Source organism: Palaemon carinicauda, chromosome 4 (assembly GCF_036898095.1).
Source record: "Palaemon carinicauda isolate YSFRI2023 chromosome 4, ASM3689809v2, whole genome shotgun sequence".
NCBI lineage: Eukaryota > Metazoa > Arthropoda > Malacostraca > Decapoda > Palaemonidae > Palaemon > Palaemon carinicauda.
In genome coordinates this window covers 27,778,394-27,805,914 of record NC_090728.1, presented here as the reverse complement: position 1 = coordinate 27,805,914, position 27,521 = coordinate 27,778,394, and the positions used below count along the sequence as shown (strand labels likewise).

General features: G+C 41.0%; 2 protein-coding genes across 5 annotated transcripts in view; one reads left to right on the top strand and one right to left on the bottom strand.

Annotated features, from left to right (window-relative positions):
• The window catches only part of LOC137639843 (calpain-5-like), a 257,729-nt gene that overhangs the window by 143,125 nt on the left and 87,083 nt on the right, over window positions 1-27,521 (bottom strand). For 2 of the 4 annotated variants that reach the window (XM_068372097.1, XM_068372099.1), the window contains exons 5-7: window positions 23,363-23,587; window positions 22,917-23,081; window positions 20,165-20,185 (exon numbers count right to left, since the gene is read on the bottom strand). In XM_068372097.1, coding sequence (XP_068228198.1) covers window positions 20,165-20,185; window positions 22,917-23,081; window positions 23,363-23,587 — 411 coding nt within the window. The remainder of the gene's footprint in view (window positions 1-20,164; window positions 20,186-22,916; window positions 23,082-23,362; window positions 23,588-27,521) is intronic. The other 2 variants (XM_068372098.1, XM_068372100.1) reach the window with 1 other exon arrangement.
• On the top strand, window positions 964-6,754 carry LOC137640319 (uncharacterized). The gene is given in 4 exon segments (XM_068372952.1): window positions 964-1,053; window positions 4,297-4,467; window positions 4,648-5,907; window positions 5,909-6,754. Coding segments are annotated over 4 exon segments (2,367 nt in total).

Sequence of the window (27,521 nt, the reverse complement as noted above, 5' to 3'; positions counted from 1 at the left end):
AACTGATCCACCTCCTCAAGTAACTCTCCATTCAACATGACATTCAACCTTGCACCACCTTCCCTTCTCGTACATCTCATAACCTTACTCTTACCCACATTAACTCTCAACTTCCTTCTCTCACACACCCTTCCAAATTCTGTCACTAGTCGGTCAAGCTTCTCTTCTGTGTCTGCTACCAATACAGTATCATCCGCAAACAACAACTGATTTACCTCCCATTCATGATCATTCTCGCCTACCAGTTTTAATCCTCGTCCAAGCACTCGAGCATTCACCTCTCTCACCACTCCATCAACATACAAGTTAAACAACCACGGCGACATCACACATCCCTGTCTCAGCCCCACTCTCACCGGAAACCAATCGCTCACTTCATTTCCTATTCTAACACATGCTTTACTACCTTTGTAGAAACTTTTCACTGCTTGCAACAACCTTCCACCAACTCCATATAACCTCATCACATTCCACATTGCTTCCCTATCAACTCTATCATATGCTTTCTCCAGATCCATAAACGCAACATACACCTCCTTACCTTTTGCTAAATATTTCTCGCATATCTGCCTAACTGTAAAAATCTGATTCATACAACCCCTACCTCTTCTAAAACCACCCTGTACTTCCAAGATTGCATTCTCTGTTTTATCCTTGATCCTATTAATCAGTACTCTACCATACACTTTTCCAACTACACTCAACAAACTAATACCTCTTGAATTACAACATCATTACTCAAAGAGAAAATAAATTTCAATAAAATGTGCTGAAAAGCCAAAAACTTACTTACCAAGCCTTTACTAAATAAAATAACCATGTATGAAAAAATAGAAAAAAAGATGAAAATAGAATTAAATTTTTCATAAAAATATCTTATACAAATTAAAATACTGTATACAGTAGAAATAAAAGCGATAAACACATCAAAGTGTAACTCATATATATTGAAACATTTGAAGCATGGAAAGTGAGCCAGTGTACCATACTGCAAAGGAACTCAAAATACCAAACTGTGGTAGCCAAGGTACAAAAGTTATGAAATGGCACAAGGTTTGAGAAAGTCATATATACATGATAACCACGTTTCATAGGATTACTGGTTATGGTACCTAAAATGATTTTACAATCACTAATCGTAGTACACATACTTCCAATCAATTACATAAAAAGAAAATGAATGGAGAGGAAGAGTGTGTCACCAATGATCGGGAAAGATTGCATGGCACTTGCGTAGCGTAACCTTAAATAAATAAAACAACAAAGGAAGTTACACAGGTTCTGAAGTCTTTTAAAAGGTTACAATTATTATTTGCATTTGATGAGTATATTAGTACTAGTACAGTCATCATCATAATAACTATAAAATAAAGATACACTGTATGAAGAAAACTTGGTTGACTTCATAAAAAACAAGGAAATTAAAGAGACCAGCAATGATTTGAAACAAATACTCTTATAAAATCCACTTACCTTTTAAAATTCATAGCTTCAAAGATAGTTATAAATCAGGACACAAAACAATTATTAGTAATTGTTCTATTTCTAGTCTAAACAAAGCCAGTGTAATAAATACTACCCAAGATTTCTAGCAATATTTCAATTTCTTTAAAAAAAAAATTAGATATTGTCCTATCATAAATTCTTTCATGCGAACCATGCTTAAAATAAAATGATTCAAAACTCTGTGCTTCACCTATTGCATGTGAAAACAATCTTGTTACTCATCAAAAAAATAAAAGTGCACCAGTAAACCAAGGCAGTCTAATTTTTCTACCTTCATTTTTCTTGTTAGGGTAAAGTTATTGCATTCAACAATGTCAGAGCGATTGTCATCCTGTGAAAGATTGGAAAATTGTTTAGCTAATAATTTATAGTAAATGAAGTCCTAGGTTACAGAATTCTTTTAATAATATTTTTTAAAGGAAAAAATAAGGTAAGAACAAACATGAAAAATGTCTTAAAACAAATAAAGTGAGTAAAGTCATATGATAAAAAGTATTAAGATAAAGTCTGTGAAACCAAATACATTTCAAGAGTTGATTAAAATGAAGCAATTATAAAACAAGACACTTCAATTTCATTTTCTGGTCTCAACCTGTGTTGCTCCATGAAATGCTCCTTTAAGCACCATTTCTAAGGTATAAATACTGCTAAATATACCAGAGAAAAAAGTTGCATGGAATGCCAGGAATATACTCAGCTCGCTCACCTTATAGGGTGTCGGTATAGTAACTGGGGCATGTAAAAACCACTATCAGAGGTCCCTTACCAATTAGTCCTCCTTCCTCAACATCCCCCGTTACTACGAGGTGCCGTTCTACATCCGACTGCTGGCCGCTACTACCACTACCACCCACACGACTCCCATCATTCCTTTCTTAGCACCGGGATATCTACACACGTTCTGTGTTCGTTAGCCTTTTTTACTGTGTTGTGAAGATGTCTGACCTTCTGGAGACTCCTACTCCCAAGTTAAGTATTGCAATTATCTATTTTGATAATTTGAGGTGGCGACACACGCAAAATTTAAAAATATTGTTAATTTTAGTCTCATCAGTATTGTATGATGCCTTACCCTCGGCAGCCATTTTCGTGTCGCTACCGCCGAGAGCTTCATGCTTATTTACGATTTTCAATTAGTTCCTCATACTAATTTTAGTCTTGTTTATTTAGCTCTAGACATCTTATACAGTGATTAATTATGGTTTTTTAAGTTTATTAATGTTCGAGTATTAGTTAGGCTATTTTGGCGTTCATGTGGTTAGCCTACCTGACCGGGCCGTACGCAGCTTCGGAAGGTAGCCTACGCCAGTGAGTTTCCCCTTTGATATACATATATTATATCTAGGTTAAGATGTTCCTATTGAATATTATGCGTGTCTGTTTAGGGAGTTGGGACACGATTAAACTTTATAGGATTATATCCTTGGTCATTGTACTACCTGACTAGGTCGACATTATACTCGATTTTGGAGGGCTAGTTATTGTTTAGAGCAGTTTAGTCTTCCTGACCAGGTCGTCATTACACCCGATTTTGGAGGGTTAGGCTATACGCTCGTATCACACCACGTTCCTCTCCCTACCTCCCTTTTTTCCCCCGTTCCTTTTTCCTCACATTATTTCGTTATAGCCTACTTTACTTTAGAACACATATTTTAAGTAAATTATTATCATTTAATTTGCATGTATTGGACAGGAGGCCATAGGCCTACTGCCTTAATCGGGTGGTTCCACTGTGCCTCGGAGGGTTGTCCCACCTGACCGGCCACAGTAACCACCTGATCACCAGCCCCTCCTCTCGGCTGTCTCCCTCCCCCCCTACCCACCTCGGTGGAATTCTTACTCGCCACACCCTAACCTTGGGAAGTAGGCTCGAGTCATACATTCTAGGGGAGAGAAGGGAGACAGCTGAGAGAGAGACATAGCTCACATGCTCTGTGAGTCGATGCAGGTAGCGCTCTCTCCTCGGCTAGTCATGAGTGGCCACCAGACGGGCCGGACTGGGTATGCACCTTGCTACATACCGCGTATCCCCCTATTCCCAGAATTCCATCTTCCCTATCTTTCCGCCCCGTGAGGGCCGGGATAATTTGAAATCGTATCTATGAGATAGTTACTATGTTTCTTTGATCGGAATCAGATAAAATATTTTACCCTGTTCTGATTCCGTAGGTTGATCCCTTATATAAAAGGATATTAAAGGAATGGTTGTTCCGGGAAGAAGGTTATAGACGGAGCTTAGTATTTCCTTAATTTATATTGTTACGGGCCGGATTTACAACAGTAGGAATTCATACTTCCAACCAGGTATTCCGGCAACAGTATTGGTATCCCTAATTCTGATTTCCTTGTACCGCCTTGTCGTCAATACGCTTAGCTTATTTTTACTATACATTCCGGGGCCGGCGGAATACTAGGTAACCTGGTTCCTGTTCCGCTCATCCCAAGCCTTTCTTCATCAATACATACATCCCACTCCGGTAGGGGTACAGAAGGTTGAAAGAAGTTTCATAGTAAAATTTTTCTCTCCAGAGCCGGCGGACTGATCCAAGGTTAATCCAGCCACCGTTTCTACCCGTTCCAAACCTTTGTAATGACAATACTTTGGATGACATGAGATGGCGGAAGAAGGAAAACAGAATATTAGGGTACTATTGTAACACTTATTGTATAGTTAGTAAGAAAGCATGCGACTCCGCTGAGCTAGACACAGCGGATTTAACTTAACTATATATGTCACCGGATCTTCCGGCGAAATCAAATATGATACTCATGTATCAAATTAACTTACAGGTGGTACGCTGTCAGGAGACAGCATGCACTGCTGTGCTACAGCAGTCGTGCAGGCATGAGGTCTGCCGATCTCATGCCGGGTGTGCAGTCCAGGTGGACGACCTTCTTGTGTGGCACCCGGAAGGATGTGAGATCTGCTACGCGCTGGTCTCAGACCTAACAAGTGACTCGGTATGTACGACATTCCGTCCTCTAGAAATATTATTGAGCATATGGAAATATTGAACCTGAGAATAATATTGAACATATTGGAAATATAGAACTTGAGAATAATATTGAACATATTGGAAATATGGGACTTGAAAATAAAATCCCTTTATAGGTTAGTTCTAACAGAAATATCTCTTTCAGACTACCCAAGCCATCAAGACCTCTTCCCTGGCAACCCTCAAGATCTGGGTCGGTGGCTTTGGCCGCAACGTGAAGGCCAAGAAGCCGTATATCCTGGCGGAGGATATGTGCGCCCTGCTCTACCCAAATGCCATGATGTCAGCGGCAGTTGTGCCAGAAGTAGCGGTGCCTATCATCACCAGGATCAGAGAAGAGACACAAGTTCTTCCTGAAGATCTGGAGGGACTAGGGGAAGCCGTGTTGGAGGATGTAGCGGCGATTAACTTGGATGTCGAGCCGATGGTCGTCAACTCCGCCGGACAAGGTAGGGAGGTAAGTGAGGCAGGTGGTGCCCGGTCTAAGATTCCAACTCTTAGTCTGGTGCAGTCTAACTCTTCTATCACTTCTTTCCATAGGTTCACTGGGAAGGTCATGACTGGGGACAAGTCATGCTCAGCGGCCCCTAAAGTTAAACATATGAAGAAGGCCCTATCTATAGCGAGCAAGCCTTCTAAGCTACCCAAACCACTTCCAACCAGACCATCATCAGCTTCTAGGCTAGTGCCGGACTCGGCAGTGGCTACTCCCCCATATCAGGGGTCAAGAGGAAGGAGCTCAAAGGGGAAGACACCAGGTCTTGCATTCGATCCGGTAGCCTCCTCGAGCCAACTTATGGAGAAGATGGGCAGCATAGTCAAGTCCCAGATTGGACCAATTGCTGATCGCCTGCAATCTATGGACAATTTGGCCCAGAGATTGCAAAATCAAGAAAATCTCATGGAGAATCTCTTGCGATCCGGACTACCACAACAACAGCAGTTTGTGGTTCCGGACGCATCAAAGCTCCCGGTGTTCGTTAAGAACAACCCTAGGCGATTAGCTCTGCATGCACCATTCTCTGAGGGCATGTTAACAATCGAAGGATGTGGTACCCGTCCGGTAGAAGACTTCGAATTCTACCCGGCGGGATTACAATTTCCCTTCCCTGGTTACGCCCGCCTGACAGAGGAAGCGCTAGTAAGGGTAGATAAGGTTCCCAAGGAAACCGTTATCTACCCAAAAGAGCAAGTTCAGTCCGCCTGGGTCTGGACTTTAAATGAGTGGGACTGCGTCAATACAAAATTGACGCCCCATAAAGGAACATACACTATGTTCGTGGTGGAAAGGCAAACCCCAACATCATGCACCACAAAAGTAGTAGACCTTACCTTACAGGCGGCTATGGAAGACAAGCCCATGCTGCTACTGAAGGAAACAGACCTAACTTCACTGTTGTTCCCTGGGAGACCAAGAATGCTGGATTGACACACCAGCTACTTCCACAGCTGGGAAGTTGAATCCGGACTGTGCCACCACACAATTCAGTGAACGACTCCCCAGACTTTCGGACTCTCTGATTAAGACAGAGTACGAGGCAAGAACCAGGCTGAGTAGATCCATCAACTCAGCTACGATGGCGGAAATGACTTCATTAGTCTACGACGAGGAGCCACTATTCAAGATTCTAACAAAGTGTTTGCTTCATACCCTCCAGTGTGATGCATATAACTTTGCAGTGGCCCGACACAATTGCCGAAAACATGTCTTAGCTGAGGCCTCCATTAGGCACGAGCCTAACAGATTAATTAAGGCCTCAATCTGGGGAGCGGATTTATTCCCAGGGGACATGGTGAATAGCGTTCTTGTGGAAGCAGCTAGAGTCAATCAAAGTCTCAGAGTCAGGTGGGGTCTAATTCCTAAAAGAAAATTCGAGCTCACCAGAACACAATCAAGAGGCAGGAAAAAACCAAGGAAGTTTCAGTCCTTCCAAGGTCCACAAGCTCAAGCTGTGGTACAGGCAATGCCAGTATCCCAGATGAGCCAGCCTTCCACCTCAAAAGCCCAGCCACAACAACAATATGTGTGGGTAAGCCAACCACCTCAGCAATCGATAGCCACTACTCCATTTACTGCGTCTCCGGCGTATAATCCTTCCTTCGAAACACAGGGAGTGTTTCACGGATATAATAGTCATGCGAGAGGTAGTAGAGCTAGGGGAGCCTTCCGGCATAGAGGCAGCGGAGGAGCTTCCAGGAGAGGCAGAGAATTTCGAGGGAGCCGTGGAAGCAGACCCTCTGCAAACCAGTGAGACTCCCCGGGTAGGAAGAAGGCTGTACCTCTTCCGGAGATGTTGGACTTTCAGCAAATGGGCATACAGCATCATAACGAAAGGTCTGGGGTGGAGTTGGATGAAAGGGCCCCCTCCACCAACCAGTTTTTATCAGATTCCAACGGCAGATTTAACACTTTACACCAAAGATCTCCTTCTGAAGAAAGTAATAAAAGAGGTAAAACGATTAAAATTTCAAAGACGCTTGTTCAGCGTGCCAAAGAAAGACTCAGACAAACGAAGAGTAATCTTAGATCTGTCCCATTTAAATACATATATTCAATGCGACAAGTTCCATATGCTGACCGTCTCACAGGTGCGGACCTTACTTCCCCGTGGGGCCGTCACCACCTCTATAGATCTTACAGACGCTTATTATCATGTTCCGATAGCAAGGCATTTTCGTCCTTTCCTAGGATTCAAGCTAGGCAAACGGGCTTACACCTTCAAAGTGATGCCGTTCGGACTCAATATTGCGCCCAGGATATTCATAAAGTTGGTGGAGACAGTAGTCCAAGAGCTGAGGACTCAAGGAATACAGTTAGTGGCCTACCTAGACGATTGGCTTATCTGGGCCAACAGCGTCGAGGAATGCCACAAGGCGACGGACAAAGTAATCAAATTTCTGGAATACTTAGAATTCCAAATAAATTTTAAAAAGTCCCGTCTTACTCCGGAAACATGCTTCCAGTGGTTAGGTCTACAATGGAACCTGACCACACACAAGCTGTCGATTCCACCAAAGAAGAGGAAAGAGATAGCAAGAAACACAAAAGGTTTTCTCAAGGACAAACTAACGTCCCGGAGAAACAAGAAAGAATCCTAGGCTCACTCCAGTTTGCCTCAGTAACAGACACATTACTGAAAGCCAAACTGAAAGACATCAATCGAGTTTGGCGGTCCAAAGCAAACAGGAAAATTTATCAGATTCCACCAACACTAAGGAAAAGACTTCAACCATGGACGAAAGTAAAAAACCTAGCAAAATCAGTACCTTTACGATTCCCACCGCCGGCATTGGTAATACATACAGATGCTTCCCTAAGCGGTTGGGGAGGCCACTCCAAATACGAAAAGGTCCAAGGGTTGTGGTCAGTGACATTCCGTCAACTACACATCAATGTCCTAGAAGCCATGGCAGTGTTCTTGACTCTAAAAAGACTTTCCCCATCAAAGAAACAACATAGACTAATACTAGATAACCAAGTGATAGTCCACTGCATAAACAGGGGAGGTTCCAAATCAAGTCACATAAATCAGGTGATGATAGCTATCTTTTTAATAACGACAAGGAACAATTGGCACCTGTCAGTGGTTCACCTGGCGGGGGTAAGAAATGTGGTCGCGGATGCACTATCAAGGACAACTCCGCTGGAGTCGGAATGGTCCTTAGACAAAGTCATTCAATTGGATCTGCCAACAAGTCCCGGATCTCCAAGTAGATCTATTTGCCAGGAATCCAACCACAACCTACAATGTTATGTAGCCCCGAACCTGGACCCTCTGGCCTATGCCCCAGACGCCATGTCCATAGATTGGAACAACTGGCGGAGGATTTACCTGTTTCCACCTATAAACATGCTAATGAAAGTCTTAGACAAGCTCAGGACTTTCAAAGGACGGATTGCCCTGGTAGCCCCCAATTGGCCCAAAAGCAACTGGTTTCCTCTCTTGGTGGAACTGGGACTCCGCCCTCGGCGGATCCCCAACTCAAAGTTAACACAGACAGCACAAACTCACAGTGTGTCAGCTTCCTCAAGAATTCAGAGTGCCCTAACTTTATGGAATTTATGAAATTTGCAGCACAAAAAGATGCTGAGATTGACCCCCTTAACACAATGTTCCTAAAGTCAGACAAAAGAGAATCTACTCTTAGGCAATATGATTCTGCTGTAAGAAAGTTAACCAAATTTCTGAGACTCAGAGGTTCGGACAATGACTACGAATCTGGCAGTTACCTTTTTCAGAACTTTGTATGAAAAAGGACTGGCTGCTAATACAATTACTACAATTAAATCTGCTTTAAAGAAAATATTTCAGTTCGGGCTTGATATTACTCTTACAGATTCATATTTTTCGTCTATTCCGAGAGCCTGTGCTAGACTAAAACCCGTAACTCGTCCTCACACAGTTTCCTGGTTTCTAAATGACATCCTTAAACTAGCTTCTGACACTGATAATGACTCATGCACTTATATAACACCTCTAAGGAAGACGTTATTCTTGATAAGTTTAGCCTCAGGAGCCAGAATATCTGAACTTTCAGCATTATATAGAGACCCAAATCATATTGACTTTCTTTCTTCTGGTGAAATATTAATCTCTCCAGATAGAAAATTCTTAGCAAAGAATGAGGATCCACAGAATAGATGGTCCCCGTGGAAGATTGTTCCACTTCCACAGGATCTATCTCTGTGTCCAGTTAACACTCTGAAAGCCTATTCGAATAAACTTCCAAAAAGTCCTCAGGCCCTTTGTTTATTATAGAGAATGGAGGAACCATTTCCCTGAAAGGAATCAGACAACAGATTCTTTATTTCATTAAACAAGCCAACCCGGAATCAGTCTCACATGCCCATGATATCCGAGGAGTAGCTACAACAGTCAATTATTTTCATAACATGAATTTTGAAGATTTAAAAAGATGTACAGGCTGGAAATCACCAGCAGTATTCAAACGCCACTACCTAAAATCCTTAGAAGCCCTAAAATTTGCAACAGTGGCAGCAGGGAATGTGGTTCCTCCGGATATAACAGAACCATTATAACAGGGTCTAATCTTCATAATATATTATTTCCTTTTAGTACTTTTTCTCCTACCAGCCTTACTTATTGTACCTGCCTTAACCTTGACCTTCATCTGGATTGCACATTACCCATTATTATGATGAATATATGTTACCTATGTTTATTGTATTATATTTAGACATCTTATGTTATCTACTATAAAAAAAAATTCTCTTTTTCTCTAATTTTACCTATAGTTTTTGAGCTCTGACCTGGTATTGTACAGTATATAATTTCATTTCAGTTCCTTAACTATATGTGTATTTCCAAGCTTATGGGACCAATTCTCTGTTACTATTTCACGGAGCGACACAGGTTGAGCCCAGAAAAGGGATTTTGACAAAGGAAAAATCTATTTCTGGGCGAGGGACCTGTGCCGCCCAGTGAACCCACCCTCTTTTTCCTCACCCTAGGCTGGCCCAAGCTTGGGTGCTATTAGGAATGATGGGAGTCGCGTGGGTGGTAGTGGTAGTAGTGGGCAGTAGTCGGATGTAGAACTGCACCTCGTAGTAACGGGGGATGTTGAGGAAGGAGAAGACTAATTGGTAAGGGACCTCTGATAGTGGTTTTTACACGCACCAGTTACTATACCGACACCCTATAGGGTGAGCGAGCTGGGTATATTCCTGGCATTCCATGCAACTTTTTCCTCTGGTATATTTAGCAGTATTTATACCTTAGAAATGGTGCTTAAAGGAGCATTTCACTGGGCGACACAGGTCCCTCACCCAGAAATAGATTTTTCCTTTGTCAAAATCCCTTTTTTTAATTCTTGGAATAATTTACAAGTAAATTATTAAATTAAAAATGCATAGGTGATTTATGCAGATATTGAAGAGCTCACCACTTCCATATACTGTATATACATTTCAAATTTATAGTAACTGCAACCAAAACAATAATACTATATAAACACACAAGTGAAATGTGTAGATTTTAGCATACATTCCTTAAGAAGGATTAAAATCTATCTTACAACATATAATTAATAATTAAAAACTAAGATATTTTAAAACTTTGTTGTGAAATATTTTCCTAGTTGATGATAATGAAAGAGCGGAAAGACAACTATGGGAAATATATTTTGAGTAAACAAAAGGTTTGCAAAAAAGGAGTTTAATGAAATAGCGGAAACGTCAGTATTGTTAACTGGTCTTCCTGAATTGGGATCCAAAATCAAACCTTCATTTTGATAATTCTTACTAGTTTCTAATAAATTGCTTAGCCAAAGCAGTGTGGCTTACCCAAATAGCTACTCTGTTTAGTTAGGCCAGTTTTGTTTCTTTACACCTGATGTTAAGGTAATATACAGTATTTGCAATAAATTATTAGACTCATTTAAGTCTTTCATTAATTGTTTTTTTTTCTAATTATATTTTCTTTTACTTATGCATAGGAGATGGTAGTACATATTTGAATGGCTTTAAATTTACTGAACATGAAAATATGTCCAAACAAAATTGATATTAGCACTAGTTCATTAAAGTAAAGAAAATGTATTAGAATTAAAACTTCTTCAACTGCCAAAATAACTATGCTGCCAAGAGTATTTAAAACTATGATCTATGATATACTGTAAAAAGTTTTAAACTTTTATAATATGCTTGTATAAATTTATCAAGGACTCAGTAATTGTGAAAGTATTAATTTGGGAATAGAATTCTAAACAGTTCTACTAATAGGATTTAAAATGAATAACATCATAGAACTAATAAACTTAAAGCACATTTAAAGCAGCATAGGAATCTTCACATCATAAAAGAAAATGGAGAAAACGACTTGAAGGTTGTAATTATGCAAATTTTGTACTTCAAATAATGAAATCACTTTAGTAACAACTTGAAGAAATAGTGTATCAATATGAAATAGCATTGTTTAATATCACTGCAAATAAGTATTCTTGACTCGATAAAAGGGAAATAATATTTCTTGAGATAATGACATACTGTACTCAAGTCCGTTGGTTAAACTGAATGTCTGAACATAAAATGTTATGTAAACAGTCTTTGTAACATGTCGTAATAAATTGTAAAATAACATTTAAAATAATGCACAGTCATCCCATGCCAAGAAAATTATTAATTTCACAAGGACCTCAGGGGTAATAAAAAACTCTTCAATCAGAGGATTCCTCAAAACTTCTTAGTACAGTATAATTTTACTATTCTAGTTATTCTGTTAAAAATATTAATTTTTGCGGTTATATACTATTTTTTGGCTGTACAACAGCTTAAATTGACTAATAAAAAAAATATTTGGAATTATAAAAATAATGAAAAAGTATATTGTAGATTTCAGTATCTACTTAGTGATTTTTTAGTAATTGCTTGGTGGAGGGAGGCTTGAAGCATGACACATGTGATAGCTGACACATCATATATATATATATATATATATATATATATATATATATATATATATATATATATATATATATATATATATATATATATATATATATATACAGTATATATAAATTTAATATAATACATACAAGTAGTATTTGTATGTATGTATGTATGTATGTATGTATGTAAATATGTATGTATGTATGTATGTATGTATGTATGTATGTATATATATATATATATATATATATATATATATATATAAATGTTATTTTTATTAATAAAATAAATTTTTGAATATACTTACCCGATAATCATGTAGCTGTCAACTCCGTTGCCCGACAGAATTCTATGGAGGGATACGCCAGCTATCACAATACTAGAAGGGGGTGTACTTACCAGCGCCACCTGTGGCCAGGTACTCAATCATTTGTTGTTGACACCTCCTCAATTATTCCTCGGTCCACTGGTTCTCTCTGGGGAGGAAAGGGAGGGTCGATTAAATCATGATTATCGGGTAAGTATATTCAAAAATTTATTCTATTAATAAAAATAACATTTTTCAATATTAAACTTACCCGATAATCATGTAGCTGATTCACACCCAGGGAGGTGGGTGAAAACCAGTGTACAAGATTAAAGGATAGCTAAGTATCCCATATTTCATATAACAGTTATCTCAAATAACAATGAAATAATAAGTACCTGGTAAGGAAGTCGAATAGAACCGTTACTCTGCCTCTTTATTTAAAGTTCGTCTTCCTTACTGAGCGCAGCGTTCCTCTTGGAGGCTGAATCAACCCAAAGGTGCCAAAGTACACGGGGTTGCAACCCCTACTAAAGGACCTCTACCAAACCTTTAACCCAGGCGCTTCTCAAGAATGAATAGACCACCCGCCAAATCCAAGGATGCGGAAGGCTTCTTAGCCTACCGTAACAACCATAAAAAACAACAATAAAAGTATTCAAGAGAAAGGTTAAAAAAGGTTATGGGATTAAGGGAATGTAGTGGCTGAGCCCTCACCTACTACTGCACTCGCTGCTACGAATGGTCCCAGGGTGTAGCAGTTCTCGTAAAGAGACTGGACATCTTTCAGATAAAATGATGCAAACACTGACTTGCTCCTCCAATAGGTTGCATCCATTATGCTCTGCAGAGAACGGTTTTTATTAAAGGCCAACGAAGTAGCTACAGCTCTTACTTCGTGGGTCCTTACCTTCAGCAATGCAAGGTCTTCCTCCTTTAAGTGAGAATGTGCTTCTCTGATCAGAAGCCTTATATAGTACGAAAGCCCATTCTTGGACATGGGTCTCGAGGGTTTCTTGATGGCACACCATAAGGCTTCTGACTGTCCTCGAATAGGTTTAGACCTCTTCAGATAATATTTGAGAGCTCTGACAGGGCAAAGAACTCTCTCTAGTTCGTTACCTACCATGTTGGAGAGGCTAGGTATTTCGAACGATCTAGGCCAAGGACGTGAAGGAAGCTCGTTCTTTGCTAGGAATCCAAGCTGAAAAGAACATGTTGCAGATTCGGTTGTGAAACCAATGTTCTTGCTGAAGGCATGAACCTCACTGACTCTCTTAGCTGTTGCAAGGCAAACGAGAAAAGCAGTCTTGAGGGTAAGATCCTTGAAGGAAGCTGACTGGAGAGGTTCGAACCTAGATGTCATAAGGAACCTTAAGACTACGTCTAGATTCCAGCCTGGAGTGGAAAGACGACGTTCTTTAGACGTCTCAAAAGACTTGAGAATGTCTTGAAGGTCCTTGTTGGAAGACAGGTCCAAACCTCTGTGGCGGAGAACTGAGGCCAACATGCTCCTATATCCTTTAATCGTAGGTGTTGAAAGGGATCTCTCATTCCTAAGATGTAGAAGGAAGTCAGCTATTTGGATCACAGAGGTATTGGTAGAGGATATTGAATTGGCTCTACACCAGCTTCGGAAGACCTCCCACTTAGACTGGTAGACTCTACGAGTGGAAACTCTTCTAGCTCTGGCAATCGCACTGGCTGCCTCCTTCGAAAAACCTCTAGCTCTAGCGAATCTTTCGACAGTCTGAAGGCAGTCAGCCGAAGAGCGTGGAGGTTTGGGTGCAACCTGTCTACGTGTGGTTGACGTAGAAGGTCCACTCTTAGAGGTAGAGTCCTGGGGAAGTCGACTAGCCATTGAAGTACCTCTGTGTACCATTCTCTTGCAGGCCAAAGGGGAGCAACCAGCGTCAGCCGTGTCCCTTCGTGCAAGACGAATTTCTGCAGAACTTTGTTTATTATCTTGAACGGAGGGAATGCGTACAGGTCGAGATGGGACCAGTTCAGAAGAAAAGCATCCACATGAACCGCTGCAGGGTCTGGAACAGGGGAACAATAAAGCGGAAGTCTCTTGGTTATGGAGGTGGCAAACAGATCTATGGTAGGTTGACCCCACAAGGTCCAAAGTCTGTTGCACACACTCTTGTGGAGGGTCCATTCCGTGGGAATGACCTGATTCCTTCTGCTGAGGCGATCCGCTGAAACATTCATATCGCCCTGGATGAACCTCGTGACCAGAGTGAGGTTTAGACCTCTTGACCAAATGAGGAGGTCCCTTGCGAGCTCGTAAAGGCTCCTCGAATGGGTCTCTCCTTGCTTGGAGATGTAAGCCAAGGCTGTGGTGTTGTCTGAATTCACCTCCACCACTTTGCCTAGCAGGAGGGACTTGAAGGTCAACAGGGCTAGATGAACTGCTAACAGTTCCTTGCAGTTGATGTGGAGTAATCCTTGTTCCTTGTTCCATACTCCTGAGCATTCCCGTCCGTCCAAGGTCGCACCCCAGCCCGAGTCCGATGCATCTGAGAAGAGATGAAGATTGGGGGTCTGGATGGCCAATGATAGACCCTCCTTGAGAAGGAGATTGTGCTTCCACCACAGGAGAGTGGTCTTCATCTCTTGGTTGATAGGGATAGAGACTGCTTCTAGAGTCGAGCCCTTGTCCCAATGAGCAGCAAGATGGAATTGAAGAGGGCGGAGGTGGAGTCTTCCTAGCTCGACAAACAGGGCCAGTGATGAGAGGGTCCCTGTGAGACTCATCCACTGTCTCACTGAGCAATTGCTCCTCTTCAGCATGCTCATGATGCACTCTAGGGCTTGGTTTATCCTGGGGGCCGATGGAAAAGCCCGAAAATCCTGACTCTGAATCTCCATTCCCAGGTACACAATGGATTGGGAGGGAATGAGTTGAGATTTCTCTATATTGACTAATAGACCAAGGTCTCTGATTAAGTCTAAAGTCCAATTGAGGTTCTCCAGACAACGACGACTCGTGGAGGCTCTCAACAGCCAGTCGTCTAGGTAGAGGGAGGCTCTGATGTTCGATAAGTGTAGGAATTTCGCTACATTCCTCATCAGATGAGTAAAGACCATAGGAGCTGTGCTTAGGCCAAAACACAGGGCTTGGAACTGATAGACAACCTTTCCGAAAACGAATCTCAGGAAAGGTTGGGAGTCTGGATGAATGGGAACGTGAAAGTATGCATCTTTCAAGTCCAACGAGACCATCCAGTCCTCCTGTCTGACCGCTGCTAAGACCGACTTGGTCGTCTCCATCGTGAACGTCTGCTTGGTGACATACTCGTTGAGAGAGCTGACGTCCAGCACCGGTCTCCAACCTCCTGTCTTCTTGGCCACAAGAAAGAGACGGTTGTAGAAGCCCGGGGATTGATGGTCCCGGACTATAACCACTGCCTTCTTCTGCACAAGGAGCGACACCTCCTGTTGCAATGCTAGCCTCTTGTCCTCTTCTTTGTAGTTGGGAGAGAGGTTGATGGGCGATGTGGTCAGAGGTGGTTTGAGGCAGAATGGAATCCTGTAACCGTACCTCAGCCAACTGACAGACTGTGCGTCTGCGCCTCTCTTCTCCCAGGCTTGCCAGAAGATCTTGAGTCTGGCTCCTACTGTTGTCTGGAGAATCTGAGAGTCAGTTCTTTCCCTTAGATGTCCTGGATCCTTTCCTAGACTTGCTCCTGTGAGAGTCTGGACGGGAGCTTCCTCGACTGGGGGCTCTACCACGAAAGGGCGGTATGAACCTCGTAGCCGGGGTATCAGCCACTGGGGAGCGATAAGTCTTGGGGACTGAGGTGGCAACCTTAGACTTACGAGCCGATGAGGCTACAAGATCGTGCGTGTCCTTCTGTATCAGGGCAGCAGACAAGTCCTTAACTAGCTCCTCGGGAAAGAGGAACTTTGAGAGTGGAGCAAAAAGGAGTTGTGACCGTTGGCAAGGTGTAATGCTGGCGGAAAGGAAGGTACACAGTTGTTCCCTTTTCTTCAACACCCCTGATACAAATAACGACGCTAGCTCACCCGATCCATCTCTGATGGCCTTATCCATGCAGGACATTAATAGCATGGCAGAATCTTTGTCCGCAGGAGAGGTTTTCTTGCTGAGGGCCCCCAGGCACCAGTCGAGAAAGTTGAACATTTCAAATGCTCTGAACAACCCTTTTAGTAAATGATCCAGGTCTGAGAAGGTCCAACAAACCTTCGAGCGTCTCATAGCAGTTCTCCGAGGCGAGTCCACCAGACTTGAGAAGTCAGCCTGGGCAGAGGCAGGTACTCCTAAGCCTGGTGCTTCCCCTGTGGCATACCAAACGCTAGCTTTCGAAGCGAGCTTCGTTGGAGGGAACATGAAGGAAGTCTTGCCAAGGTGTTGTTTAGACTGCAGCCACTCCCCTAAGATCCTTAAAGCCCTCTTGGAGGATCTAGCTAGGACAAGCTTAGTATAGTTGGACTTAGCTTGTTGTACGCCCAGCGAAAACTCAGATGGTGGAGAGCGGGGAATAGCAGAGACGAAGTGGTCTGGGTAAATCTCCCTGAGTAGAGCCAAGACCTTACGAAAATCAATCGACGGTGGAGAAAGCTTAGATTCGTCCACGTCTGATGAGGGATCAAGGTGAGCCTCCTCATCATCCGACACCTCATCAGCAGAGGGTAGCGAAGCGATCGGACCAGAATGCTGAACCGCAGAGTCAGAACGGGTAGGAACAATAACAGTGGTTTCCTCTTCCAGTGACTGTTGAGGGAAAACCTGAGGCTCAGACTGCAAAGGCTGAACAACAGACGAAGCAGAAGGCAGGCGCATGGGTGAAGGAGGTTGACTCCTAGCAAGAGAGGTTGAACCCAAGGATTGCACAAGCTGAGCGGAGGACGGAGGCGGAGTAGTCCGTTCCTGTTCCTGTGAGATGAGCGGAGCATGATGAGGTTGAGGCTGCGCAGAACAAGGTAAAGTTCTCGCAAGCTGAGGCTCCTGAGGCGCAAGTCCAGGGTGTAGAGGAGCTTGCCTTGAGGAGGGTTGAGCTCGCTGCAGCGATGGCTGAGCAGACAGACTCACGGAGGGGAGAGGTTGTTGTACCCCAACCGAGAGTTGCACCACTGGTGGAGCAGCAAGGGGAGGCGGAGGAAGAGTGGAATAACTCTCCTGATCCCAAAGCAAGGGTTGCCTTAAAGAAGGCTGAGGCTGAACACCACTGGGAACAGCGAACTCCGAAAGTGGCTCAACATCGTACGCCTGGCAGATGGTGCTGCGACCAGGCGGAGCAAGTGCAGGCGGGGCGAGCACAGGCGGAGCGAGAACAGGCGGAGGGAGTGTAGGCGGAGGAGGAGGTGCAACACTCTCAGCCCGACACTCACGCATCAAGTCCGAAAGCTGAGCTTGCATGGACTGAAGCAGGGTCCACTTGGGATCGGCAGAAACGATAACAGACTGAGGTAAAGTCTTAACAGTCGGGCTCTGTTTTGGCAGAACCTTACTCCTCTTGGGCGGAGTACAGTCGACAGATGACTGAGGCGAGTCAGAGCTGAGCCAATGACTGCAACCTGGCTGAGCACTCGCGGACTGGACTCTACGTTTAAGCGGTCTCGAGACCTGAGACCAACGTTTCTTCCCTGCTAGTTGATCAGCGGACGAGAATAAGACGGGCTCAATCGTCTGCAGGTGGGAGTGACGGTCTAAGGAAGACACGCCCGCAACCACCGAGGATAGTTCTGTGCGCCTAACAAGGCCTGTCGAACCCTTAAGCCCTTCGACATTGCTTCTCCCCTGGGCATGGGAGCTTGCAAGAGGTCCCGGACTGGGAGGACGACTGGCTCGCACAGAAAAATCCTCACGCACCACACTGGCACCACTAGCACTTGGCACTGCACCGACACTAGCACTCGTCACAGCACTGGCACTAATTCCACCCACTGCACTCTTGACCTTCAGTTCTTTAACTTCGGCCATCAGAGACTTATGGTCACTTACCACTGATTCTACTTTATCGCCTAAAGCCTGAATAGCACGCAAAACAACTGACATATCAGGCGGAGGGCACACAGTAGGTTCGGGGGTAGCCACTACAGGGGTAGGAAAAGGTAGGGGATCATGAGGTGAGGAAAACATAAAGAGTGAGAAGAACTTCTCCTAACTCTACCTCTCTCTAACTTAGATGAATATTTTAAAAGACGGACAAATTCCAATTCCGAAAGTCCGGCGCATTCCTCACATCGATTTTCTAATAGACAGGGCCTGTCCCTACAGTCAGAACAAGCGGTGTGAGGATCTACCGAGGCCTTCGGAATACGCCTATTGCAAGACCTACATCGTCTATGGGAGGGGGCTTGCGAAACGTCAGACATCTTGTATTCAAAGAGTTAGCCAAAGGGTGATCCAAAAACAAGCAAAATTCGTTAACCGTTATATCAGTATTATATAAAAGCTATCTAGCTAATATAAGAAGGATTCCAGTAAAGCGACAGCCGTTAATCTGAGAGAATACTTCACCAAATATCCGTGAATAAACTCGAAGACCATAAGCGTATCCCAGAACGTCTAGCCGGAAGCACGACAGAGGAATAATTGAGGAGGTGTCAACAACAAATGATTGAGTACCTGGCCACAGGTGGCGCTGGTAAGTACACCCCCTTCTAGTATTGTGATAGCTGGCGTATCCCTCCATAGAATTCTGTCGGGCAACGGAGTTGACAGCTACATGATTATCGGGTAAGTTTAATATTGAAAAATATATATATATATATATATATATATATAATATATATATATATATATACTGTATATATATATATATATATATATATATATATATATATATATATATATAAGTATACTGTATGGTTTTTTTTTTTCAACATTAAAGTGTTTCCTCTAAAAATGGAGAGGCTCTGAAGATAAAATGGCACAATTGTCAGAGGCAGATTCTTACTAAAAGTACTGAATCATGTATGAACCCTCTCTGCAGGAAATTTCTTCAACAATACCCACTTCATAAAAAAACAACACAAGGCTCATCAGCAGTATTTTGAGACTTACAAACATATTGGACTTTTCACATTATTTGCATGTGTTCTTGCAGTTCCCAAATACCCAAGTCATTCCTCTTGTTACAGACATTTTTCCCCATCTATCAAGGATATACTCTTTCTAGGTGTTCCTGTTCTCTTCCTTCTTAGTTCTTCATGCCTATGCACACTTTTCCTCCACCTGTTATCATTATTCTTTTCATATGGCCAAATCATCTCCAAATGCTCTGATCTATTCTTTTACCGATGCTGACCTTTTTACCATTTCTTTAATATATCTACAAATTTCTTAACCTTTCAGTCTTGGTTAGTCAAGTAACTGATTCTATATAATAAGATAAACCAAATACAATATACTGTATTTTAGAATATGAAGAACAAATAAAAACTAAACAAGAGCAAATTATGTCACATAGAGCTATAAGTAAATGAAACACATTTATGCAACTTGATTATTATCAAAAAGCTGATAGCAATGAATTTCCTTACAGAAATATGGATAACCTATAACCTTTTTTTTGCAGCAGACCAATATACTAAAACTGTTTTTTAGATTAATGAGAATGGGGATGACTTTTACTTCATCTGCAAATTTTTGTCTCCTACATCACAACTATTGGTCAGATATCAAAATGATTGGTGGCTTTTGTGAAATACATCATTATACAATATGTATTTGAATGAAACTGACTTAAAAGTACAATATGCTTTAAAATGAACTGAAATGAGTAGTGTTAGTTCTATTGCAAGTGCTCTAAATGCTTATCAAACAGCGATTCATTCAGTAACTAGTAAAGCTTCTACTGCTCTATGAAAATGCTTCCATTTTATTAGGAACAACTAGACATAATTTCTGAAAATGATATAAATAATGTGCTTTTGCAAAATTCACTCAGTGTACAAAAGGCCCATGCAGCTTACCACACTGAAGACTTCTCCGGTCTATGGAAAGCAGAAGCACAAAAACACCAGATAAGTAAACATTTAAGCTGGATATGGGGTAGGCTACCTCTTTTAAGGTTAAGGCTTTGGACTGACAACCAACATAACACAAATGTTCCTAAAAAGCCATTCCCCAAGAATAATTGCTAGCTTATTAAGAGAGTGGTTACATTTCAAGAACCTCACTCATTCATCAGCATCAGTCATAACCGACAATGAAAATTTAAGTTTTTTAGGATCTCGGAAAAATGCTCAAAGCCATTCAAGAGCAATGCAAGTACGAAAACCTTATAATCTGCTGACATTAAAATAACTGTATTGTATAGTAATCCCATAAGCTTTCTTTTGTCTACTATATTTCTTTAGAAGATTACTAAATATGTCCTACAAAGTTCCATGCAAATTATAATCTTATTCAAAGCATATCTAAATAAAATTTATAGTTCCAATGCTACTTCAATTTTCTCTCAAACACCAGAGTTTCATTAAAGTCGTCTATACCTGTATTATAAAAATTACTGAGAATATACAAAAAGAGCTTATAATTAAACACTAAGAATATCTACGAGAAACTGTAGTTATGAATATGAGTGATGTGTATATTTCCTAAAACTGAAAAAACCTTATAGCTAATAAACATTCAATATAAAAACCAATTACAAATATATAACACATTCAGCTTAATAATTACATTATCTTTAGATGAAAGCTCTGGGTGTGATTTTACTCATTCAATTCTATATCACCTATTTTTTCCATACTCTAAAGCAACAATGCAGATATCACTTAGGGAAAGATATCATTAATTGAAGCTTTGCTTATGCCTTCCCTCTTTCCAGACTGCATTTCAAATCTCTATCTAAATGAAATAAATATGAAAGCAATATTTTATGAAACTAAATATAAATTTCAATGCTGTCTTCATCAATGTGCATTTTCTATTTCAGTTCAATTGATAATTATCTTAATTAAAACCAAAAATTTCACTAAAAGACTGCTAAAAATTTGCATTACTATATTCTATTTTAATGAAAACTTTTAGTGTAATTTATCAAAGGAGGTTAATAGCACAGCACATAAACTATACGTTGCACTGTATACTGTACAATTTTACTTGATAAGGTAACCATATATTTCTGTTGAAGGTCAAAATCTCATGATTAGCAACACTAATCAAATTTAAATTCTCGAGTAAACTACTACAGTATTCTATACTACACAATACAAAACCAACAGAGGGTAAGAATATGATTAGGATCATATATACAATTTCTTCTATTGTCAATACCTGCACAGAGTGAGCTTAATAAAAGATGCATAAAATTAACATTCAAATGATTACCATTATGAAAAAGAGAATATTTATGGACTGGACACTGAAATGGCTTGAAGGAGCATTTGAAAAATTTGCTATTCAGTACTATATCACGATTAACTAAATTTATTGCCATATCAAGGCAAATTAGATTGATTGCTACTGCTTCTTAGATCCCACAACATTCAATACGAAAATATCACAATGTATTTCAAACTTAATTTATGTAGTTTCCCTTAATATCATGAAAGAAATTTCTACTAAGAAGTCTATATATATATAGTATTTAGATCAGATCCTAACATGTTCTGCTCTTGCATATTCATACGCTTCTGAAACTCCTCAAACAATTAATGAAATAATTGAACTTTTGATAATTAGCAATGCAATCGACTACCTGTAAATGATTAAATAATCTGAGATATAGCATCAATTTCTATGTATACTGCTCTACTAGGTATAATGGAGTATTTTGTTCTTGCAAAATATTATAGCTATACAGTATTTGGTTATTAGCAATTTAAACACTGATAATACACAAACATTTTATTGCTAAAGCACTAAGGTTGAAAAGTGCTTCAAGTGCTTAAGGTGTCTAATTTTGAATTAGTCAAACGTTTAGATACCTGTATGTGGTATCTGGAAAATTCTAAAATGTAGAACTGCTGAAGGAATACAGTACTGTATCTTGCACAATAAGAAAAATAAAAATAGTACACTTTTCACAAGATTTGGTTTGCTACTGCTCAAGAGAGTAACACTGTTTTAATGAGGAATAAAATATAATATCAATAAGACCATGGAAAATAAATTGGCACACTGAAGCAAGGACTAAATTATACCCTCTTGAGATTTTAATAAATGAATAGTATAAATGGGCTTTAATTGTAAATGTCTGTTAAATTCTGTGTATGATCTTGCAAAGAACAAATTAACACACACTGATCTGGCATCCATCAGCAGTGTACAGGTACTGTACAGTATTCCCAAGAGCTTTGTTTTTGTCTACCATAAATTCTATTTCTTTTCAACACTCATTCAAAACAATTTAATCTTAAGAGCTCTTTCAGTCAATGAATAATACCAACTGGTCAATTATTTCTATTCATATTATTTATATTTACAAGTTAGATACTGTACATGTATTTTTTAATGCTGATAACCAAAATTTCTGGAGGTCACAGTCCATGAAAAGACATTTTAAGTGGATATAAATGCTAAGGATTATAGCAACAATGCATTAAGAAATTTGCACAGAACATTTCATACAGTCTTTAATTAGGGTAAATAATCATGCATGCAAAAATACTATATCGAAAAAGGAAAGGATTCAGCCAAGATCAAATGTCCAAAATCATTAAGAATGCTGCTGGAACATTATCAATTAAAAAAGGAAAGTATGGGAACAGAACTTACTGTAATAGCACAGCACATTAGAGCATGCTCAGTCATTTCTTTGGCCATCATCTTAAACAGCTGCTTCTTTTTCTCAAAGTCATCAGTGTAGCCACCAACAGTCAAATCAAGATGAGCCGAGACACCTGACGTTAAATCAACAAGAGCATCGCTAAGGTTTCCTCCCTGGAAAATAACATTCTTGGTTAATTATTTTCAAAACTTTCAAGGCTGTAATGAATTTAAAATTTTTACCAATTCTACTGTAACAAAGCCGTAATTATGATGATATAAAATCTGTGACAACAATGATTGCCAACTTTGAAAACTGTGTCAAGATGAACACCAATTATTGATTTTTGGCATATTAAAAATATTCTCTTTTATGCTATAATATACAGCTTCCAAGATAATTATACTGTACTATCATTGCAGTAATTTTCAAAGAGCAAAATAAAAAATAATACCTCTAAAGCTTCATATGATCCATGCAATTTGGCATATGCCTTTTCTAACAGGGCACACCAAAACTCTCCTTTTTCTCTAGAGTGGGTAAATAACAGCTGCCCTTCTATCGTTGGCAGTAGATCATCGATCACAACATCTACCCACTCCCCAAATCTCCAGAACCGAAAGTGGAATATTCCTGGGTGCAAGTCTCCATATTCTTGGTCTTTGTAGTCGGGTATAACCTGCATTCATAATAAAAGATTATCAGTTACAATCTAAGGATTACAATGTGAAATGAATTTGACAGTTAATACACGAATGTAAAACTTGATAGAAAGCTGATACACAAAAATTGTTTTCCAGAAATAAGACAAAACGAATTAACATAATGTGACCAGTCACTCATTTTGGTGGGCAGGCCCACTTTTAGGTAGGACAGTCCTACTTTTAGGTGGGACAGTCCCGCTTTTAGGTGGGACAGTCCCGCTTTTAGGTGGGACAGTCCCGCTATTAGGTGGGACAGTCCCGCTATGAGGTGGGACAGTCACGCTTTGAGGTGGGACAGTCACGCTTTGAGGTGGAACAGTCCCACTTTTAGGTGAGACAGTCCCGCTTTTAGGAGGGACAGTACTGCTTTGAGGTGGGATAGTCCCACTTTGAGGTGGGACAGACCCGCTTTTAGGTGCGACAGTCCCGCTTTTAGGTGCGACAGTCCCGCTTCTAGGTGGGACAGTCCCGCTTTTTCAACGTCCGTTCCGCTTCTTTTAAAGTTATCAAAATGTCCCGTTTATATTTTACTTTTGTAAGTTGTGTTCCGCTTTGTACCCATTTATCCCATTTTTTGGGGAGGGTGCTATAATAACAAAACTGGGTTAATATATGATAGTTTAATTGCTAGCGAAAATGAAATTCGCTATAAGAAATGGGCGAGTGCTGGCTAGTTTGTTGTTTTTCTCTATATGTTTAATAGGGGCTGGGGCATAATAACTTACATATCAGTTGATTTAAATGTGAAGTACAGTGAACCCTCGTTTATCGCGGTAGATAGGTTCCAGACGCGGGCGCGATAGGTGAAAATCCGCGAAGTAGTGACAGCATATTTACCTATTTATTTAACATGTATATTCGGACTTTTAAAACCTTCCCTTGTACGTAGTACTGTTAACAAACCACCCTTTAATGTACAGAACACTTAATGCATGTACTACAGCACCCTAAACTAAAACAGGCACAAATATTAAAGGCGATTTTATATCATGTGTTTCCTAAACACCTAAAAAGCACGATAAAAAATGGCAACCAATGTTTTGTTTACGTTCATCTCTGATCATAATGAAGAAACAAACTCATTTAGTGTACACATATATGTACGTATAGGTTAGTTTTTGCATCGATTATATTGATTATACAGTACTGTATGTTGATTTTTTTATTACCAATGTTTTAGTTTACGTATTTTTCTTAGGACTTCCAAATGAAATCTTTTTCTTTATGACGCCGCCTGAAACGACGGCGTGTACGCTCAGTAAACAACCACGCTCAGAACAAACAAGGCATTTAACGCGCATGATGATAGTGATAAATAATGATACAGTACATACAGTATTTACAGTAAAAGCATTTACAAAATATGTTACCTTACAAATATAAATTATACAGTACTTGTACGTAGCAAAGCAGGAAAACAATTTGAGAGAGAGAGAGAGAGAGAGAGAGAGAGAGAGAGAGAGAGAGAGAGAGAGAGAGAGAGAGAGAGAGAGAGAGAGATTGTTTTACGTACGTAAATGTAAATTTTAAACAAAAAAAATATGATAGGTTACAACATGTAGACTTTTAAAACCTTCCCTTTAACTTAATGCATACAGTACGTACATTACTAAACTATAAAACAGGTTAAAGTAAAAAATAAAGATTGTTACTGTACTCACCACGAAAGAAGTTCAAGAAAAACTTGAATGACGATGGCGATGAATTTGCTGCACAGTAGAAATGATGATGATGAAGCTGATGATGTGTTCTACTGTGCAGTCAATGATAGTATTTTACGTCTCTTCAGACGGAGGTGTCTTTTCCTGGGACACCTCTTCAACTTCTTCAATTTCTTCCGAAGGCGTACTAGCAGGAGGAACTGGCTCTTTTTTGCGAGGCTGGAAAAACATTGTGATCGGAAGTTGTTGCCGCTGCTTCTTTTTTCGATCCAAGAGCATCCTGTAGGGAGTCGTGATGTCATCAACCTTGTTGCAGAATTGCATCGAGCGAACCATATCCTCGTCCCACTCTTGTAACATTTCTTTCGCCTCCTTCATATGGTTGCAGAACTTGGCAAGCCGTTCTAATGTTAAGCCCGTTTCTTCGACATTTTCTTGGGTCTCTTCCTGGGTACCCTCACTCTCTTCCTCACTTGCCGATTTCGTCAGGTCTTCGAGGTCTGCGTCAGTTAGGGGCTGGGAATGGCAGTCCAACAACTCGTCGACGTCTTCAGTCGTCATGTCGCCAAACCCGTCACCCCCAATTATGGCAGCCAACTGCACAGATTTCCGTATTGCAGAGTGTTGGATTTCCGACGGAGTAAATCCCTTGTCGTCGTAAACAATATCGGGCCACAGCTTCTTCCAGCTCGCATTTACGGTTGCAGGTTTCATCTCTTGAAGTGCCTTTTGAATATTCTGCAGGCACGTGGCTATGGTGTACTGCCGCCAGTACGCCTTCAAGTTGAAGTCTTCATCCTCGTCATCTTGGGCAGCATCCACACACGCAACGAGGTCCGCCAAGGTATTCTTCGTGTAGAGGGCCTTGAACGCCCTGATAACCCCCTGGTCCATTGGTTGAATTAATGACGTGGTGTTGGGTGGCAGGAACTCAACCTGAACGCCCTCACGCGACAGGTCAGTTGCGTGTCCACCAGCGTTATCCATAAGGAGAAGGATCTTGAATGGCAAGCCCTTCTCTAAGAGATATTCATGGACTTGCGGGATGAAACACTGGTGGAACCAGTTGGAGGTCAGCATCTTCGTAATCCATGCTTTTTGATTATGCATCCAGTACACGGGAAGGAGATTCTTATTTTTATTTTTCAAAGCGCGAGGATTTTTCGACTTATAAATAAGCCCCGGCTTTAACAAAAATCCAGCAGCATTGCCACACATCACGAGGGTAACGCGATCCTTGAATGCCTTAAAGCCAGAGGCTTTGGCTTCCTCTTTGAACAGGAAAGTTCGCGACGGCATTCTCTTCCAAAACAAGCCGGTTTCATCCATATTAAAGACTTGTTCCGGCTTGTATCCACCTTCAGCGATAATGTTCTTGAAAGTCTGGTTCACGTAAGTTTCAGCAGCGGCAGTGTCAGCGGAAGCAGACTCCCCATGCAGGGAAACGCTTTTCAGGGCGAAGCGTTTCTGAAACTTCGCGAACCATCCTTTGCTTGCGGAAAAACGTTTCTGAGGCTGGGAATCAGTGGATGTCCCTGGTTGAGGATCATCTGCATCATCATCATCTTCAGCATGGTTGCCGTCGTCCTCTTTAGGTTCCTTTGCAGCAAAATTCTCATATAAGCTCAAAGCCTTTGTTTGGATGGTGTTCGTATCCAACGCTATGTTCTTCTTCCGGCAGTCGGCAATCCACACAGCTAAAGCACCTTCCATGCGTACGATCGTTTTATTACGCGTTGTAACGACTCGCTTCGCTGATCTGCTAAAGGTGATTGCAGCAGTCTTTCTAATGTTCGCCTCGTCCTTCTTGATGTAGCGAACGGTGGATTCGTTGATGCCAAAATGGCGGCCGGCAGCCGCGTAACTTCTACCATCTTTTAACATGTCGAGAAGCGTAACCTTCTCAGCTATCGTCATCGTCCTTCGGTTGCGTTTAGGCTCACTACCAGCCTTACTAGAAGCAGAACGCTTGGGAGGCATTGTAACAGAAAGTTCAACAAAAAGTTCAACTTAAAACAGTCGCACACAGCACAGATTAAACTTCACAAAGTTAAGAACGTCTACTCAGCAATACGCGGAAAGAGAAAGTGAACGATGCAGCCCCGCGAGAACTTTGATGCTGCGGGTAGAAGATGCGGGCAAAACACCAATCACAGGCTAGATAACAAAACTTGAGTTTTGATTCGTCATCTATCAGCGCTTGAACCAATCACAACCCGTCTTAGTACTATGGCGCGTTGGTTACTCA